The 21,525-nt window shown below is 37.5% G+C and overlaps 1 protein-coding gene across 1 annotated transcript in view; it reads right to left on the bottom strand.

Moving 5' to 3' along the window:
• Positions 1-21,525, bottom strand: part of DGKI (diacylglycerol kinase iota) — a 444,732-nt gene that overhangs the window by 164,506 nt on the left and 258,701 nt on the right. The window contains exons 16-19 of the mRNA XM_030308513.1: positions 13,778-13,833; positions 12,786-12,848; positions 7,961-8,034; positions 6,202-6,313 (exon numbers count right to left, since the gene is read on the bottom strand). Of these exons, the coding sequence (XP_030164373.1) occupies positions 6,202-6,313; positions 7,961-8,034; positions 12,786-12,848; positions 13,778-13,833 (305 nt within the window). The remainder of the gene's footprint in view (positions 1-6,201; positions 6,314-7,960; positions 8,035-12,785; positions 12,849-13,777; positions 13,834-21,525) is intronic.

A 21,525-nucleotide genomic window follows, 5' to 3' on the forward strand; every position in this document is an offset into this window, starting at 1 on the left:
TATGCAAAAAACCACACTTTGAAAAACCATGCAAGGTAACAATAAAGCTGAACAACAATGTGTCCTCACTCTCATTTTTTTGCTGTTTAGGAGGACTTAATGGACTATACAAAACATACATGATTTCTTTGTTTCTCTCTAGGGATGTAATTTTATTCTCATTTCTTCTTCTGTTTCCTCAAGTGCAATATTCTAATAGCTTTTCGTTTCTGTTAACACATTTCCAGCACCTGTGGGATATTACTTCTTACCAGGTACTCTCCCACATTGCTACTGGGCAAGTAAACAATACAACATTTCTAGAAAGCAGTTTTATAACCATTATTAGAGGTTTTAAAATATTTATGTCATTGACTCAATAATTTCTTTTGCAGGGATATGTCATAAGACAATATTCTGAAATATGAACACAGGTCTATGAGTAATTATGTTAATTACAGGATTATTTATACCACCAAACATCCAGAAACTTAAACATTTCATAAAGGGATCTTTCCATAAAGGAATAATTATTATATAAATTGAGGTATTTATGTATGAAAGAGTAGTCAGCCATTTGTATTATGGGTTTTACTTATAATAACATGATTTCCTATATATTTAAAAACAGAAATAAGGCAATTGGAAGAAAATGCATCAAAATGTAAATAGTTACATATCATGTAATTATGACTAATATTTTTACTTTCAGTTCTTATGTATATTATCAAAATAAGCAAACATTTGACATTTTTTCATAAAAAGTAAAGATTATACTATCTAGTATGTGTAAAACTTCAGCCCTGGAAATTTCTCCATGTAATTTTTCTCGTCGAGTAACTTTTTGCATTTCTAATTCATAAATATAAAAGACATCACATATTCCAATTTCAATTAACAAAAAGAAAGCTGGCTATACTTTATTTAAAGCTGAGAAGACTGAAATCTTTGGATTTCACACTGCATAGCAAATTAGGCTACCAGCTCCTCAATCTGAATAACAAATGCTTTGAACTATCTTAAAGAGTTTTAGATTACTTAGAAACAGACTCAAGATGAAAAGACCTTCAAAACCACAAAGGCAAAAAAAAAATGTGGTGGAAATAAATACAACTTACAATGCCTGGTTATGGTCTGTGGAGAACCCAAAAGGTAATCAGGTTACCAAGCACCCAATGAAGAATCATCATAATTCGTAAGAATGCATTTCAACCAGGAGAGTGAATTGAAGACTTAAGCCATGAAATTTGCAATTGGAAGATAAAGTGTCTAAAAGAAATGACATCTATTCCCATCTAGTAATTCTATTTGAATCTCTCATCTATTCAAGTGCCACTCTGAATATTTTAAAATACACAGAAATACACACATATACCCAAATAACCACACTCTTCTGTTTATGCGATCATCTTACACACATGTAATTTTCAAATAATTTATGTTCTTAGAAACATAATCAGTATAATAGTTTCAAGAAATGTGAAACTAGAGTCCTGAAAATTAGATTCTCTCTTCTTGAACAATGGTGTACTGTTATATGAGCAGTCAGGTGAGATGTGTTTGAAAATAGACACATATGTCCATATTCTTTAGAAAGCATAGGGTGTTCAAAACTGTACAGTATAAACTACATTTAACTCTGCTTTTTTTCAAGTAGAACTTTTTTTTAATCTTGGGAGCAATCTAAAGTCACTAGAATCTGAGCTCCAAACACACATTTGATGCTAGCCTAGTATCCATTTTTACATGACTCGTATCGTATAAAGAGAAAGAATGGACATAATTTTAGCATTCCATTTGCTCTTCACCAACTCTCATCAACTATTATTTTTCTCCTTTTCCTACCAATGATGGTATGGAAGAGAAAGAAATCTGATAGACTCCTCTCTAACAACCTGGAGGGATCCTCTGAGCTCTAAACATGTATTTCAAATTGCCTCTATCTCCTTAAATGTCTTACAGGGGTTTCAAACTTATATAAAACACAAGTGAGCACTTGGTAATATACAGAACTGTTAAATCACCATACTGTAAACCTGAAACTAATTTAACACTGTACGTTAAGTAGAATGGAATTCAAATATAATTTCAAAATATAGTAAAAAAAAACCACAATTCATTTTTTGGTAATATTATCCTTCTTCTATTTTCCCTACATCTCTAATGTAGTCACTGTTTACCTAATGGCCTATGCTACCCAGCCGGGATTCACGCATACTCCTTTTTCACCCTTCACAGTAAGTCAAGGTGTCTGAATAACTCTTGAAGTTGCCAATCCCCCTCCGCCCCCATCTTCATTACCACTTTCTTACAGCAGGCTTCTAGGTGTCCTCATTTCTTCACCTGGACTTAGGTACCAACATCCTGCTTTGTCTATCTGCCTCCAGCAGCAGAGATTCTGGTCCCCTTCCACACAGACATCCACGTATTCTTTCTAAACCGCAAATCTGATTCTGTCTCATTCCATCTCTCTCAACCTCCCCCATTTAACAGGTCCAAAAACGAAACAAAACCCTTCTGTCCTATCTTTCTCCACATCAATGTCTTTCTTCACCATATGTGTCGTCACTGAGCCACCAGGGAGCTCTAGAATACCAAGATGAGCTCTTAGGCTCATCTTGCATGGAACGGACGCTTACAATCTCATCCACAGATGCTCTTGCCTCCTCTGTGCAATTTTTGCTGATTTCCCCATTTTATAAACACTGTTCTGCTTTCAATTCTTCTTCTTCTCTTTACACGTGCCTTTCTCCTAGAATTTATTATGCCAGATGGCAATTGCTTCTGTTTTTCATGTTCCCCCCACAACACTGAACTGTGGGTACCCTGAGGACAGGGTTTGTCTCTTGGCCCATATTATAATCATTTCACATAGCAGAGTGAATTCAATAAGCATTTGTGGGTTCAATAAATTTTCAATAAATACTTATGACTGACATTAAATGCATGAAAGCAGGGAGATATTTTTAATAACAAATATTACTAGAATTTATAAAATTCCTATTAATTAGAGGCATCAGTATTGCCTGTATTTCTCATATGTTGCATGGCCATTCAGGATCCAGCATCACAAGTTACCTAGTGTTACTTCCACTGTACCTGATTTGCCAAGTATTTGTAAGCTCACCCAGATTCCAGGGGATGGTGCATAGACCCAAACTTGTAACGGGGTAAGTGTCCAAAAACTCAGAATCCATTTAAAACCAGCCACCATCAGAAGATGCTAGTAAATTACTTATTTTGAAAGTGTATAAATAAAGAAAAAGAATCAGTTATCCTGCTTTTCCTACACAAACTATATAACTAAATAACCAAGTATTAGGTGAAATTACTCTTTATAGAAATATTCCAGTTAATGAATGAAGAAGGGTAGAATTAGAATATCACTACTCTGCCAATCTCCAATGATTGCTAGATCCAGACAATGACCCTCAAGGACTATTAACCAAAATAGAGGGAAAAGCAGATATTACCTATCATCTTTTAGAAGAAGAAAACACTAACCACAAAGTAGATTTGTTGGGCAGGGGGGATGAAAGTGGTACATCTACATCCAACTGTCAACTTAAAGGAAACGGCAAGACAGAAGAACATGTTAATTGAGACCTAAGAGATGTTATTAGCACAATTCAGACTCAAGGAAACTTCACAAGACAAAAGACGCTTTTTTTCAATAAATAAGTGAATAAGACAAAGAGATGGACAGAAACCCATAGATACTTAAGAGTCCTATCAATCAATCACAACAACTAAATTTAACTTGGATCCTGGCTCAAACTAACAGAGCATAAGAAAACAAAGGATATTTGCAAGGCAACTGGAGATTTAAGCACTCAGTAAACAGTGATAGTCAGATGCTACTGTCTTATTTTTTTCAGATGTAAGGGTGTAGTCATGCTCATAAAACAAAGTCTTATCTTTTAAAAGCACCTTCAGAAGTATTTGCAAATAACTGATATAACATCTGAGATATGCCTCACATTAGTACAAAGCAGGTGGGGACAGATAGACGACTGCCTGTCAGTTGAACATTATAGAAGCTGGGTGATGGGTTCAATATATGATTTTGAGGACTAGGATCCCTCATACCTGCAAGTGTATATGAATTTAGCTTTCTACAGAATTCCAAATCCCACTCTTCTTCTCCCGGCAAAATTCATCCACTCTGCCACATTTGCTCATGCCAACCCCGGGTATCAGGCTGTCTGCCGTGTGGCAGACACACACCAGAGCGACGGATATCCGCCACTTGCCACTCCTGGCTGGCACCCCACCCTTTCCTGCCCTTCTTGCCTTATGAGCCTGACCCACTTATACTGTATCAGTGGCTGCCTTGTCCTCTAGCTTCTGGTTAGACTTCTCCAGAGGAAGGCGCCAGCAGAAGATCTAGAGGGCCAAGAAGAGTAAGGTCACTGCATCTAGGGCTCCAGCTCTCTGCCTGCCAGGTTGGCACTGGCTGACTGCTTCTGCCTAGCAAACACTATCAGGTGGTCCTTCCCAAATAGTTGTCCTTCGGGTACAGCTGACTGCTTCCTTACCTTTGCACCTTCAGGTCAGGAATCCACACCATCCAATGCTCCTTCTCACAAATCAAGTTCACTGTTTGTAGAGTCCCTCCATAAACTCTCCTCTAATTACCCAGTCTCAGCCGGCTATCTCTCTCCTGTCCAGGCACGATACAATTGTAAACAAAAATAACCGAAATAAGACTATAAGAATGATCTGGCATAGATATGGACTGAGAAGTTATAGAAGATGGACAGTTAAAGAACATTTTAGAGAGAAAGGGCATATGCAACGGCCCGGTGGTACAAAAGCAACAAGAGGTGTTCAAAGCTAAGCTTGACTGGAGAGGCTGATTGAGCTACAAAGCAAAGAGGGCAGTGGGAAAGGCTGGAGAATTAGAGGGAAACTCCATCTTGCAGGCCTACACTTAGACTTTGATTCTGAGAGTGATGGGGAAATATCCAATATTCTTCCTGCCCTCCTAAGCCTTTTGCCGCCACATAGTCATGACTAGGAAGCTCTGGCACATTGGTAAACATTCAATAAATGTTCACTGAATCCACAAATGAATGAGTGAAACACACATGGCCAAGTTTAAGGTTTTTTTGGTCACCTCCAAGAATTCTACCTTGCATACATGCTCCTTGAATTGATTCCCATGTTTACTCTTGCCTGAATCTCTTTGCCTGTAATTAGCATAAAGATCTTTGGAGAGAAAGAGCTGTGTATGAGCTAAAACCCTGAAAACTAGATCCATCCAGACCAATCTTCCACACTTAACAATCATTTCATCCCAGAGATGGCAGATTTAATGAGCAATATCACCATCTCAGGTGATGGGCATTCTTGCCACAACCACTAGAGGCTATTCTGTTAGATCTCAGCAACCCGAAGCGATTGAGGAAAAGTCAGTAGGAATCCACAAGATGAGATACAAAGAGAGCTGTTTTGGCTTGTTTAGAACAAGAGATACAACCTTCTTACCGGCAGGCATCAGGCATAACACAAACCAAGTGCTAACCATGGGCCGCAAGAAGCTTTAAATTTTTTAATTCACTTTATAAACTGATAGTGCAGCCTGATTTACACCACGTAAGGTGATACGTGTAATTTTTAACTGGTTTCCTCCTCATTCAATAATAGGGTAAAATACACAGCGAAAACCTGCTGGAAACTGCCCTTACACCACAATTCACAATTTGATGTGTGTAAACAAAATTAAAAGGCAAAGGTAATGTCAATACTGTAGCAAATGAATATTCATTAATGTCACAATAATGATGTCTTTCTTTATTCAGGTATTTTGTGATGATAAAGATGAATGCAAATAACTGCCTTCCTTTCTACCTTAACACTCTAGTCCTTAGTGAAACAAAAAGGTATCCAATGGCAAGGTTTCTGCATGAATGCTGGAATATGTCTGTGGCATAATGCTTTTTCATTTCCATAAGCTGTGTATTTCATTCTGGTAGAAAATTCACCAGGATAATTAGCAAATAATATTTATTATTGAAGTCCTTACAATTGTGCACAATTTCCTTAGTGACATAAAGAATTGTTCTTTTGTTCTTGTTTTCCCCAAGCAATTCTGTATTGCATAAAGTTTATAAATTGGTAAAGCAGGAGAGAAAATTGAAGACTGAAAACCAAAAATCTATGACTGAATAAACTCTGTGACTGAAATGTGTTTCATTTCAATAACATCGTATTGCTCACCAAAGAGGCCATAGTGAATCCAATTACTTCAATATAACCATCATCATGACGCTGAGGTTCAAAATCATGGTGATCTCCTGGGTTCCCCCAGGGCATTGTGCCAGCACAATATCTGCAAGAGGAGATTAAAAAAAGAATTACATTTATTCCATTCCCCTCATGACTGATATTAGGTATTACCTCACAGTGAGATCCAATGTGTATCTCACCTAAGAATAGTTTTCTGTTCTTGGTGCATACCTTCCAGTAGAAAAGAAAATGGATTTATCATTTCCAAATATCAATCTGTGAAAATGGACCACAGGTGTGGTGTCCTGTGTGTCCAACTTTCTCCTCACCCATTATTTATTAACATTTCTCACTCAGTGATCCATTATGTCTCTTCTATGATATGCCATGAGTTCCAGAATTGGGTCTTGGAGGGAGACACTGCATGCCAGTAGAAAAGGGAAGGGAAACCATGGTGGGTAAGCATTGGTTATTATGTGTAGAACTAAGATAATAAATAACCACTGGGAAGGTAAGCAGAGAAAGGTAACTGAAGAAGAGTGAGAAAGATATGCGGAAAAAGTAAAAGATTAAGAAAAAGAAGGAGAAATAAAGGGAATTAGAAAAGTAGAGGAAGAGGAATGGAGAGAAAGCAAGAAGAAAAAAAAGAGAAAAAATTAAAGAAAGCTAATAAACAATGTTTCCTGAGAATCTTGGTCTTTTACTTAATTTTTTAACTTATTTTAAAGAAAAAGAGCATGAGCTGGGGGGAGGATCAGAGGGAGAGAGAGAGACTTTCAAACAGGCTCTGTGTTCAGCATGGACCCCAACATAGGGCTTGATCCCACAACTCTTGGATAATGACCTGAGCTGAAATCAACAGTCGGATGCTCAACCAACTGAGCCACTCAGGTACCCCATCTAGGTCTTTTACTTAAATAACAAAGATGAAAATCCTTCCGGAAAAGGATTGTAGGTAACTATACTGAGCATTGCCAAAAAGAATCAGGAGATTATAGTATATTTTCCTAGCTATGGATTTACATACAACTCTCATTTCAGTTAAATTCAGTCTAAATACAACTTATCTGCAGATTTTGTGTCTTGAGTTGTGTGGTTTGTGAATAACAAAGGGCCATAGATCCATCCCTTCCAAAATCTTGGCTTGGGAACCTAGACTCTAATTTTGTACCTCTGAGATAATGTGCTTATTTTGAGTCTAGTTAATCTTAAATATCCCTTTCTCCTGAGATATATAATAGCACCAAAGAGAGTTGACATCCTGGCTAGAAAATGCTACTCTAATTGATCCTATTTTTTTCAAGGCAATCATCTAGCAACAATTTTGAATGTGTTCCATACTAAAATCAGGCTGGATGGTTTCCTAACAGCTTTTGGGAAACTGAGAACAGGGATTTATTCAAGCCTATTATTCTTGGGAGAGAGAGGGAATCAGTAATTGAGAATTACATTAAAATGTTCCAGTAAATAGGGGTGCCTGGGTTTCTTAATGACGGATGTATATCCCATGCATGCCACATCACATTAAACAAACAAGCAAACAAACAAACAAAAAAAAAAAACCACCCACCACAGAGAACACTAAACAAACCAACTAGAACAAAATTATCAGACCTAGAAACCCCTAATAAGCCACTAAGATGACTTACTTTCATTGTTTGTACCTGGAAATTTTCTATAATGAAAACCAATAACCTCAAGTCAAACAGAGCTCACATAAAACCAAAGAAAAAGTATGAACAGAGCTTACCTGGGTATATTTAAAAATACTATACACTGGAACTTCAGTTCCTGAATCTTTGGAGTGAGATCTGTTCCATCACACTGCAACAATCAAAGCAGAAAAGGGGGTTTGAAGTGGTCACAATTCTAAAAACTTTATCAAAAGATAACTAGGTTGACACAATGGGATATATCATGTGGTGTTCCCCTTGCCCCCACTGCTGCTTAAGTGAATGTTCAGTACCATGACTGAAATGTACTCTGATTTTAACTTTAGCAGACCCAGGGTTCAGAGCATGGTTTTGTTTTAATGTAAAAACAAAGCTGCCATTTGACCAAAACAATTTTTTTCCTGGTCTCACAAACAAAAGAACTGCCATCATTCTCAACCTTGGATTATTAGGTATTTTGAATTGGAGTATCAACATTAAAATATTTATGAACCCTTAAGGAAATAAAAAAGGAAGCCTCAACTTCAGGCAGTAGTGATGTCCACCATAGTTATCTGACCCAAACAATGCGGATGAATCTAATCATTTATTCTATTTGCTGTCTGAGCTCAATTTTTATTTTGAAAATGTTAAACACTAACTTTTTGAAAACTCCGTAAGAGGAATATATAATGCAAGCTTTTAAAAACTATTATAAATTAGTGGTATCTCCATTAGGGATTTGCTCTTATACATTTAATGTCTTATAGACTTGACTGGTCTCCTGACATAACTTGCTTTCCTGGATCTGAATGCAACCCTGGGTGTCTCAAGGGCCTCAGGCTGGCCTGGCCTCAATACCTCTGTGCAGAGTTTCCCTCACCAGTTAGCACTTGCCTTGAGTATCCTCTGACTAATCAAAGAAAAGGCTTTCATGCCCCTTCCCATTTCCCACAGGTGACAAAAGTCAAAAGAAGAAAACTCTAGTCACGACTACAGACTTCTCAATGTCAAAGGTATACTTTTGTACTTGCTCTCTCCATACCCTCATCACAGAATTCCCCATCATCTTCTCCCTTGGAGTGCAGAGTAATGTATTCCCAAGCTCCCTGCAAATTTTTACAGATTTCTTTAAGAAGAGTTTTCAATCTAAGAACAATGATTCTACTAGCATTATTGTCTCATTCTTTTCCCGGCTGATCTTAACACAGCCCAATTTTCATGAGCATGCTCCCAAAATTGATTCCAGGAAACATTTAGCCCTAAATAAACTACATTTTAAAATGTTACCTAGGAAGAAATCAAATTCTAGGTATTGATTGAAGGTGTTTTTACAATACTCTCAGGTAGTTAGAAAATCTGAAGTCTCCTAATTTAAGGACTTGAAATGAGTTGACAGATGACTATACCAAGGAAGATATTTTACATTATCAAAATTGAGTGCTGTAAGTAACTAAAATTTTAAAAACTAGGATGTGATGGGGCACCTGGGTGGCTCAGTGGGTTCAGCATCTGACTTCAGCTCAGGTTATGCTCTCTCAGTCCGTAAGTTTGAGGCCTACATCAGGCTCCATGCTGACAGCTCAGAGCCTGGAGCCTGCTTCGGATTCTGTGTCTCCCTCTCTCTCTACCCCTCCCCCACTGGCACTCTGTCTCTCTCTCTCTTTCTCTCTCTCTCTCTAAGACAAATATACATTTGAAAATTTAAAAAAATAGGACATGATACATTAATTTCATACAAAGCAGTATTATTTGCCTTACAGAAAGAAACTATAAAATTATTGTATTTAGAACAGAAATCTTTTCTAATTTTCTACTTTTTCTTCCTGGAAAATGTATCAGCGACTCTGGGAATTCATCAAATTACATAAAGATGGGTACTTTACAATGTATCATGCTTTATCAAGTTTTCTTACATATTACTATCTTTAAATTTTGTGTCTTTTTAGAACAGCAGCTTTCAACTTTCTCCTACTTCAAACACACAAAGGAAAATATCCGCATATAAAATAGTTCCTGTACAAAAGTTCACGTACTGATAAATCATAAGGAGAACAGAGAATGCTGTATGTAGGATTTTGTTATTGTCTATGCTTTTTTTTTTAATTTTTTTTAACGTTTATTTATTTTTGAGACAGAGAGAGACAGAGCGTGAATGGGGGAGGGTCAGAGAGAGGGAGACGCAGAATCTGAAACAGGCTCAAGGCTCTGAGCTGTCAGCACAGAGCCCGACGCAGGGCTTGAACTCACGGACCGTGAGACCATGACCTGAGCCTAAGTCGGCCGCTTAACCGACTGAGCCACCCAGGCACCCCTATCCTATGCTTTTTTTGATATAGCATTCATACAAACACTTTACATTTGTGGGAGAGATTAACAACGACTTCATCCTGTGGCAAAAATGAAATGGTCTGTTGGTATCTACACATCGGATCACTAGCTAATCTTCTATCCTTTTCATCTCTCACTCAAGAAAACATAGAGTGATGTCCTTATAGAAATATCCTGGGTCCCTGTGTAATACATCACACTGGTCAGTAATTGTTGTTTCAAAGACCTGTTTTAAACAAGGAAAGCAAACTCTTCTGAAAGATTACATGATTCCTCCAAGGTCATATACCTCATAAAGGTAGACCTAGGACTGAATCCCAAACATTTAGATCTTGTTTCTAATATTTTTTCTCCTCCATACAAAAAAGATAGGGTTACACAAACAAATCCACCTGGAATTTTTCCTGTACTGGCTGATATCAAATCTTCCCTAGTTACTTGGCCGCCATTTTCACTTCTCTGTAAGCTTCCTTTAATTCCTGCTATATAAGCCACCTGGGAGTGAGACATTCATCAACAAGGGGGCTGTTAGATGTGGGAAACAAACTGTCTAGTGGTTAGGGAGTATATAGAGTTTAATTTCACTGCAGCTGACTTCAACAGTCAACACCATTCAATATGGACACTGCCCCTGGGCATGTGCCGCCGCCGTTCCTCTCAGTGTGAAAAATACTGGAAAAACAGGGCAAGTTTATTTTTGGCTGGGTTGCCAGGAGCTGAAGAAACAGGGGAAGTTTGATGGGAGGTTGCTTAAATTTTAAGCTATTTAAATTTTATAGCCATAATTTTATCAATAAAAGAGCTTCATAGCTCAGTGGACCATTGTATTTCTTGCCTCTAGCTTTAAGAAGGCAGAACCTCCATTTTCAAGAGTCTTTATGACTAAGAGATGCTTGTTTTCACTGCTATTGCAAGAGAACTGAACTACCTGAATGTGATGCCAAGGGTCGTGGACAGCAGTGGTAATAGCCTCTGTCTCTTCTTTCAACTGACTTGTCCAATTTGTTGGCATATAATTTTTCATAATATTCTCTTAAAATCCTTTGTATTTCTGTGGTGTTGGTTGTTATTCCTCCTCCTTCATCTCTGATTTTGTTTGAGTTCTCTCTCTTTTTGTCTTGAGTCTCACTAAAAGTGTCTCGATTTTGTTTATCTTTTCAAATAACCAGCTCCTCATTTTATTGATCTTTTTTCCATTGCCTTTTTAGTCTCTATTTCATTTATTTCTGCTCCAATCTTTGTTATTTCCTTCATTCTATTGGCTCTGGGCTTTGTTGTTCTTCTTCTAGCTCCTTTAGATGTCAAGTTTGGTTGCCTGAAATTTTTCTTGTTTTTTGAGATAGGTCTGTATTGGTATAAACTTCCCTCTTAGAACTGTTTTTGCTGCATGGTGATTACAAATTTTAATTTATATCCCTCTCCTGATCCTCTCCATACTCATATATATTTTTCTCTATTCTAATGTATTTCTGTTATTTTGTCCCCTCTCATCACATATCCTATTCTTTATCTATGCTATGATAAATTCATGCATTGTTATATCCCACTTCTTTCTCATTTCTTTTTCTTTAGACAATTATATACAACAAAGTCACCTGTGCTCCTTTTTTAACTTGGTTACTATAAGGAAACATTTTATGTCTTTCTTAATAACTAATAATATGATATTTTAAAATATAGCTCCTAGAGAAAAGGTAACTTTCCTTCTCTCATGCCTCCAAGGAGTGTGTGTCTAAAACCTGAGATAGAAACAGCACCAAAAACAAACTAACCAACCATTTAGTGGTGAAGAACCTTGGCCAGGCTACAGGCTACAGAGGGAATCATTACAAAATAATTAAATAAATACGTTTTTCTAAAATGGAGACTCCTCAAATAGCCCTGGAATAAAGATATTTGTTTGGTCAGCATCTATTTCTACATCAAGACTCAGCTCGACATCACTACTTTGATGAAGTTTCCCTGAACCCACCATGGTCGGTTTCCATTTCCTTCTTTGTGCCACCACCATAATGCATACATTGTCAACAACATTAATTAAATAGTATGATGCAATGACTTACATGCCCATTTCTGCAACTGAACTGTTGAGTTTCTTCAGGAGTGAAACTAGCTGTCCATCCATCCACGAGACTAAGACATTTCCCAACACAGAGCTAAATTCTCAGAAATGTTGGTTGAATGAACTATATGAAATCATCTCTGAAATTAATGTGTCCCATTGATTAACCTAAGTATATAACCTGGTATTTGGGGTACATTTTTTGCCATATATTTATATTCAAATGAAATGAAGGAAAAAATATGATAAAAAGAGGGGAAGGCAAACCATAAGAGACTCTTAAATACAGAGAACAAACTGAGGGTTGATGGGGGGGAGAGGGGAGAGGGAAAAATGGATGAAGGGCATTGAGGAGGGCACTTGTTGGGATGAGCACTGGGTGTTATATGTAAGTGATGAATCACTCGGTTCTACTCCTGAAACCAATACTACACTGTATGTTAACTAACTTGAATTTAAATAAATACATGATAAAAAACAACAACAACAACAAAAAACAGATGAAACGAGTCAATACATTCAGTACTTACAACAACTTTAACATGTTTGGAAAGATCTCTAGAGCTTCTCTGTAGGAAATCAGAAAAAGCTGCCTACAACCACAAGGAGAAAAAGGGGGAAAAATAAACTTAATCACATGGTTATGCCAAATCCTTGTATTATAGATAGTTCCTATTGCTTCTGAATTATTCAAAAATATAAAACAAGGTTTTTTTTTTTTCTGAATCCAAAACAAAATGCAGTGGCTGTCAAGATGAAAACTTTCTTTGTTTTCAAACTACGACGTATAATACAATTTAAGAACACAGTAGAAAAGTAAAAGAGAAGATAATTCCAAGGGTCAATTTGAAGATGTATTTTGACAACCTTTCTTGACCTCTTACTTGACTATAGGGTGCTGAAATCATCTTTAACTTGCGATTAAGAATGTCTGGCTTCACCCTCTCCCCTTTCATTTCAATTCTCTCTATGCAGTGGTGTAAATTAACTACATTTTCTTTAAAATCAGTGTTTTGGAGGACTTTCCGCCTCCCCTCTGCCTAGACATTCATCCCCAGGGATGTTCCTGAGAAGAAGGAAACAAGACCCAATTTACTCATATATAAGCTTCCATGAGGAGCTACACCTTCCATCAATTTCTCATCCAAACATCGATGCATACGTACTGCTGTGCACACCACATTCCGACCCAGGCTTTTCCACGCATCTTTCAGGCTGCCTAACTCCCCCATTCTCTAAATTGGCTTTGATGCTTTTCACATCACTCCTTGAATGTCATCTCCTCAGTCAACATGAAGCTTTAAGGCTTTAAAGTTCAAAGATGATGAACACCAGCTCTCTTTCTACCAACTTAATAAGTATATTTACTTTTAAGCCAAGACATTAAACCTTAAGCATAATATAGACATCCTTGTAAACATCTGAGACGTGTAATTATTTTTAATATAGTTAGTATCCTTATTACCAATAGTGAATTAGTATTAAATAACATGTAATAATTTTAAGTGTAATGTATACTTACCCCTGCATAGAACATTTTATTTCGAAAACGACTGTTGAATTTCTCTGGATTTGCTTCTGTAAAAGGAGACAGGTAGTTTTGTTATAGAGACCTCATTAAAGGTAATGGCCTCCATTAGCACTCTTCCTCCCCCTCCCTCCCCACCCCACAGATCCATCAGACTCAAGAGCCTTATCATCTTTTCCTCAGTTATACGCCAGTTGGTAAAGTTGTCCAGTGCTACGAAAGTATAGCCCCCAAATGGCAGCATCAGCATCAATTGGAAGCTTGTTAGAAATGCAAGTTATTAGACTCTGCCCCAGACCTACTGAATTATAATGCTTAGGGGACGGTGTCTAGGAATCATGATTTAACAAGTTCTCTAGTTGATTTGCATGTACATTAAAAGTTCAGACACTCTGGGGTGCCTGGGTGGCTCAGTCTGCTAAGCGTCCCACTCGATTTCAGTTCAGGTCATAACCTCACAGTTGGTGGGGTCAAGCCCCACGTCAGGCTCTGTGCTGACAGTGCTGAGCCTGCTTGGGCTTCTCTCTCTCCTTTTCTCTCTGCTCCTCCCATGCTGGTGCGCTCACTCGCTCTCGTTCTCTATCTCAAAATAAATATTTATTTATTCAGAATAGAGGGTTGGCAGGGATATAGGACAGGGGTGATAGGACAAAGGGAGGGTGTTGAGGGGTGATTATCTGCTTTGACTTCTATAGGGCACGTCTTCTTTTTTTTTTTTTTTTTTTTTTAATTTTTTTTTTCAACGTTTATTTATTTTTGGGACAGAGAGAGACAGAGCATGAACGGGGGAGGGGCAGAGAGAGAAAGAGACACAGAATCGGAAACAGGCTCCAGGCTCTGAGCCATCAGCCCAGAGCCTGACGCGGGGCTCGAACTCACAGACCGCGAGATTGTGACCTGGCTGAAGTCGGACGCTTAACCGACTGCGCCACCCAGGCGCCCCGCGTCTTCTATCAACTATTCATGCAGCTTCCAAATGTAATTAAATATGGAAAATTTGGATAAAAATTGTAATAGATGATTTGCTTTTACATTTTTCTAAAACTCCAAACTAGCATCTGTGCTCTTGTTGGCAACAGGCTTTGAAAAATTATCTGATTTACTGGAGATATATAAATATACATATATGCAGGTGAACTGCTAACTGGACTCAGGACATAGAAGGCTGAAAAGTGGTTTAATTTTGATTTTGATCCTGTTTATCATATAAGTTGAAGACTACAAAAAGGCTAAACAAGATTCTGCATCAGAGAATGCTGACATGAATTCAAGGGATTATAAAATCCCTAAGTGAAGTATTATTTCCTTACATTCTTTCTAGTAGAATTTTGAGACATTCCAAAGGGACCTACTGTCAATGTTTTTCATTCTGCTATTTTATCCCATATGCTCATTAATGTCTTCTTAGGGCAAGGTCTCTCTTCAGATTGTTTCTCATCAGGCAGCTGGATGACTAGCTTAAAACGGTTCAAGTCCTGGACCTATGTTTGAACAGCAAATCTCAACAACTGTCTAGATGAAGAAAATAGCAAAGAGCTCACTCACTAAGATTGGGCAGAATACGAGCTACACGATTTCAGGAAATAATCCAAGACAAGGGATTACTAGGTTATTCTCATGATTATTAGACTATATTATTAGCACATGACAGGGAAACGGGGTGAAAGCTTGCAAACTTTAAAAAGGTAGTATTTTGTACATCGGCTCTTAAGAGTTTTGGTATATTTAGGTTTCTGTATCTCACATCTTTCCTTAAATATTCACTCTGTTCTATTGGATTAAGTACTCTAAACCCTGGAAACAAAACAAAACAAGTTAAAGGCTAACTTGCAGGTTATCCTAAGCGAAAAAAAGATCAAAGTGGTACTAAAATGCTCTATCTCCCTGGTCCCCATTTGTGGACCCAGAATTCACCATTTTTTACAGTCTGGGCCTTTAGGATAAGTTTGGCTGCTGAGTAACACTGGTTTTTTTGTTTGTTTGTTTGTTTGCTTGCTTGCTTGCTTGCTTTTACCTTTCTTAACCCAGATTTGGCTGGGTGTCCTTTTCAATTCTGTTAACTCTTTCTTGCTTTTATGGAATCAGAGGCAAAATTAGAATTTTTGTTGCTATGCAATTTATCATGGGTACATAGTCCCTAATTTGAAAAACAATGAAAGAAATAAAGTCAGATCTGGCTATCAAGCAAGTTATAATAAAGAACTGAAAACAGCACACACATTTCTGGCAGAGTTTTTTGAGGGCACCAACATCCACAGCTATTAAGTAAATTATATATCAACTATTAACATTTACTTTTTAAAAACATTAATTTATGGTTTGGAAAGATTCACATTCTTAAGAGGTTTCCTATGAGCCTAAGTTTTTTTTCTCTTTAAAAAAAAATAGTTTCATCTCAAGAGAAAGAGAATGCTCTGTAAGACCCAAACAGACTAGAAGAAAATGAAAAAATAAACGAGTGTTTGGTGATTCCATTGACACAGCTGATGAAAAGAGTCACTTCAGATGTAATTTACCTAGATTAAATTCAATTAATATGCAAAACTAAACAAGATCAAGACACTAACATTTAAAGAGGTGTCAGAGGGATAACAGTAGGGAAGTCACACATGTGCTTTAGCCTAGAGAACAGAAAAGGTGGAGGTAAATTCTGTTATCTCTCCTCATAGTATAATGGTATCACACTGTGAGCTCCCTGATTGAACCTGCCCTGACAGTTAAACCCTGTTTCCATTTTAATATCTCCCCTATTCCAAATAGCCTCAGAAACAACGGCTGCCTGGAGCTGAGACAGATGTCAGCTAGCTTTAGAGCTTTGCTACTCCTTGCAGAAGCCAGGCCATACGAAAGCAAGGGGTAGCTTGCAAAAAACAGTACTTAATCATTCTTTAGTGGCTATTAAAGGGTTGAGTGGCTGAATATGTCTATGTGTATGTATAAGAAATGACAGGTCTTTGAGGAGGACCAAGGAACATAGACCCCAGCTGTATCAAGAAAAGGGGACATACAGAATTGGGACAGGGCCAGGAAGAAAGTTTAAGCATTCTTGATCCTTAAGGGAGTTGTATCTGCTAATTGGTATGAGGTCAACCATGAAAGGCCATTCTCAAGAAATGCCAATAATCCTCAAAGTATACCAAGACTCCAAGAGTGGAAGTATCCGTGGCTTATTGCTGAAGTTCTTTGACTGCCCATCTTCCTCTTCCACAAGAATAGAGTGTAACCAAGTGAGATCTAAACACTCACTGTGTATGTCTAGGCCATTAACCTATTTATAACCTGTCTGGACACCAACATTAATTGTATTAGTTTTCTATTCCTGAAAACTTGGCAGCTTAAAATATCATTTATTTTCTTATTCTCTGGGCCAAAATCTGGATGGGGCTCTCCTGAGCCCTCTGCTTTGGGTCTTACAAGACCAAAATCAAGGCGTCAGTCTTCAGGACTCTTCTCTGGAGGCTCTAAAAAGGATTCACTTCAGACCTTATTCAGTAGTTGGCTAAATCTATTTCCTTATGGTTGAAGGAATGAAGTTCTTCTTCCATGCTGTTGTTGGCTAGGGTTCATTCCCAACTTCTAGAGCCCTCCTGCAGTCCTTGGCTTGGGATCCCCTCCACCATCAAAGCCAGCAGTGGCACATCAAGTCCTCACACTTCAGATCTATCCAACTCTGCCACATCCCTCTAACTTCCTGTTCAACTTTCCACTTACCCTTTTAAGGGCTCATGTTGGGCCCACTCTGATAATCCAGAATTATCTTCCCATCTTAAGGTTAGCTAATTATTAACCTCAGTAACATTAAAAAAGTCTTTTTGCCATGTAAAATAACCTAACCAACAAGCATGACACCAAATGGCAAAGGTCATAGAGCCAAAATTCTACCTACCATCGCCCACCATCTGGCCCCCATGATTCACATCCTTCCCATATGAAAAACATTCATTCCCTCCAAGGTCCCCAAAGGTTTCATCCCCATTAGGGAATTAACTCAAAATCTAAAAATCTCACCTAAATCTTATTAGCTCAAACTTCTCAAATCTCAACATCTAAATCACCTAAATGATTTGGCTTTAGATATAAGCCAGTTGTAATGATAATAAGGCTCTGGGTATAATCAATTCCATTGATTTAATATATTAATCCTATCTTTATGTACAACACAGTAATATCTGTGCCACCAGAACAGGATCCTAAACCCTACTTTTGTCTGTAATTGGTCTGGCATATTAAGGGAGATATTCATAAATATGAGTTCAACTCTATGTTTATGAAAATCAATAAGCAATTTGAACTCCACAGAACTCACAGTTTCCATATTCTCTGTATTAGATATGTACCTAATCTTAAGACTTCAGCTAAGTATACATAAATGATTCCAAAATCTATGCCCACAATAACAACACCACCTTCAATTCAAATCGTATGCATCCAAAAAGATCTTTTCTTCCAATGTCATCTCCCATTAAGGACAAATATTTTACCGACATTATTCATTTTTTAACATCATTGAAAAAAATCTTTCATTATGTATTAATTGGACATCCTAACCCATCTTCACCACAAGCTCATTTGTCCCTATGCTGTCTGAAATGCCCTCACCAACTTTAGCTCTTTTCAACATATATCGCACTCTTCCTTTATCTCTCAGCTCCCTCCTACCCTTTCTGGAAATTTTACCCCAATATCTTTTTTTCTGGCAAACTCCTATATTATTTGCTGCCTATACAACTAATCTTGTCCTTACTATATCCTCCTTTCTACTGTTGCCTTTTATATTATATATGGGGCCTATCTCCCAATTGCACTTTCCATTATTGTAACACTTATTGAGATAGCCATAGACTTGGCACAGGGAATGTAAGAAGATACGGTCTTTTGCCCTCATGAGTTTAGAGTGGAGGAGATGGGTTTGAAAATCAAAGTAAAACAGCACATTTTATATGCCATACACAGATCAGATGAAGTCAGAGTCCCACGTAAAGGGAATGATCAAAAAAGTGTTCCAGAGGCAGGTACACTTGATTCTTGAATGAAGAGTGAGTGCCATACAGAGGTTCAAAATGGAAAATAATTTTACAGAGAACCTTGGACAGCGAGAGTTTCTCCAGAGCAAATCGTGCTTGAGTCTCAGTACCTACACATGAGACTGGTAGTATGTCCTTTGCAGTGATGATGAAATTTAGCAAGCCACCGAAATATCTTTTTAAGGAAATCTGTTCATTTATGAAACATTCATAATCCTTGGAACCATGCTGATCTGCATGTTTCTGTATATTCAGTGAAAATAGTAAATCTTAAGTCAAATTTAAATACTGCCTCCTCTAGAGTCATAACTGTATTTTCCTGACATTGAAGCATAAGGTTCAACTCTGCTGAATAGGTAATTTCAGTGAGGCAGTAAAATTTAAGCATCACATCTCAGGTTAAAAGTTTGAGGTGCTGAATATCCTTCATGTCCAAAAAAAAAAAAAAAGTGACAATCTAATTCATCTACCTGGCAAAGTGAGACCTAACTATGCCACCTGATAACCATAATCATTGTTAACATGGCTATACATTAATAGATGGGAATATTTTCAATGTACTTCCTCAAGCACTGTCATAATGCAGTAATTATTAAAGTTCTGGGCAAGATTCCAACTGACAATTAAATGACCAAGTCTATTACATCTCCAAATCCTGTTCCAAATGACTGCACTTGCTGATATGCAAGCAACAGTTCAACCGTGCACAGTGTAGCCACTTTAATAAGCCACCTCTATCTTCCAATAAAATGAACTAAACCTACCTTCTGATCAAATATAGAAACCCAAATTACTCAAATGTTTGCATTCTTTATGTACAAAGTCAGTCAAAATGTTAAGACTATCTTTATTCCCTGCTTTACTACCAGTAATTCTAAAAGCACTTACACAGTAATGTCACTAAGAAACTATCTCAAATGTCTTTAATTATCCCCTCTATTTGATGGGCTATTTCACATTTATGCCAAAAACTGTTTCAGCAATTACAATTTTAAAGACTCTGCCTTAGTGAGATCTGTATTTATGACCCATTTCATATAGATAGATTAGTATGATTCCCAAATACACACACACACACATCTGGAGAAAAAGAAGTAAAATAATCCTTTCACCGTGTGTGTGTGTGTGTGTGTGTGTGTGTGTGTGTGTGTGTTCACTAATACCTAATAGGTTATTCTATCCCAGCTCATTCTTTATAATGGCTCTCATGAGGCTTTGAGTCACCCTCCAACTATTTCATGGCAAATGATACAAGTTGTGTCATGACCCCTCAAACTGTGAGTGTCTGCATTTGAGAACAGTATGAAATCTCAACTCTTAAGTGTTCTTGGCTTGAGAACAGCCAAGAGAATAACCAAGGAAATAAGAAAGTCTGCACCTATTGAAAATGTGGCCAGACTATCTTTTCCTTCTGCAAGTGAACTTAGATCTCTTGACTATCCAGGTAAAAAATGTGGGGAAAATCCAAACAAACAGAAAACAGTAAAAAGTGAGAAGGAAAAGAAGAAGAGGAAGAGGAAGAGGAAGAAAGAAAACAACACACACTAGGAGAAGAAGAATGAATACGAAGAAGAAGAAGAAGAAAACAAGAAAGAGAGGAGAAGAAATAGAAAGAAAAGAGAATAAAAGAGAAAGAAAGAAGAAGACAAGAAGAAAAGAAGAGGATAGGAGATATGAGAAGATAAGAAGAAGAATAATAAAGAAGCACTACGAAGACCTTCGTATTCTTATTAGGATAGCGGATAACCACCACCACCACACCACCACCACGGGTAAGAGAATTATATTTTCATCATGAAATAATGAACTTGATTAATGCAAAATGAATAGAATAAAAAGATATTAAGAAGTCCACACCTCTGGTCTAGGTCTATCACCCAGCAAATCTGGTTCCTGCATTTTGTGAATACTTATTTAACTATCATCTTCACAAATATTGCAGCCCTTTGTCTCAGTCAACATCAGTTCTCCCCATCAGCCCTTCAGGGGTTGGTTTTCAAGGGCTTGATCTTCCATGCAGAGCAGATGACTGCGGTTCCATTTCATGCTGCATGAAAGCACTATGCTAAGCCTCAACAATAAACTATTTGAAGACCAATGCTTGGCATCTTGTAACCAATTGTTTTGTAATCACACACATACTAAACGATGTACATATACATATACCACAGTTTGCGTACTCCTCTCTCGAATGAAATAGTCCCATAACTTCAAGAAAAAAAAAAAAGAATCACTTTCCTTTAAGAATTCTAAGCCTGGTGTTTCCACCTTGATGTTTCTTTCTGCTTTTTTCACTCTGAGACGCAGAAGTTTCATCATAGTACAAGGAAGTGTATCATTAGGAGATTGTCAGATTAATTAGACAAAATATTTGGCTCCCTAAAATGAGCTCATTGTTTGCCACTTACTCATTTAGGCCTCTTTTTGTGCCAGGATGTCTATTTTGGAAGATTCATGCATTGGTGATAATTATAAGTATTATTAAGAAACTTAAGGATTTTATTAGGAAGCCCAGATCCAGAGTCTCCTGAAGAATATGAGGGAAAAAAAAATGGGATAAGAAATGAGGAAAGTAATTTCCATTTACTTCCCCAAATTAAGTCTCCTTAAATACAGAGAGACCAACAGACTATAAATGTGGTCCCTAACATAGCACTCTGCATATCTGAATAGTTGTCTATGGCAGGGTGGTGGGAGGGTGGTGGTGTTCCTGATCTG

This window comes from Lynx canadensis, chromosome A2 (genome assembly GCF_007474595.2).
Source record: "Lynx canadensis isolate LIC74 chromosome A2, mLynCan4.pri.v2, whole genome shotgun sequence".
Lineage (NCBI taxonomy): Eukaryota > Metazoa > Chordata > Mammalia > Carnivora > Felidae > Lynx > Lynx canadensis.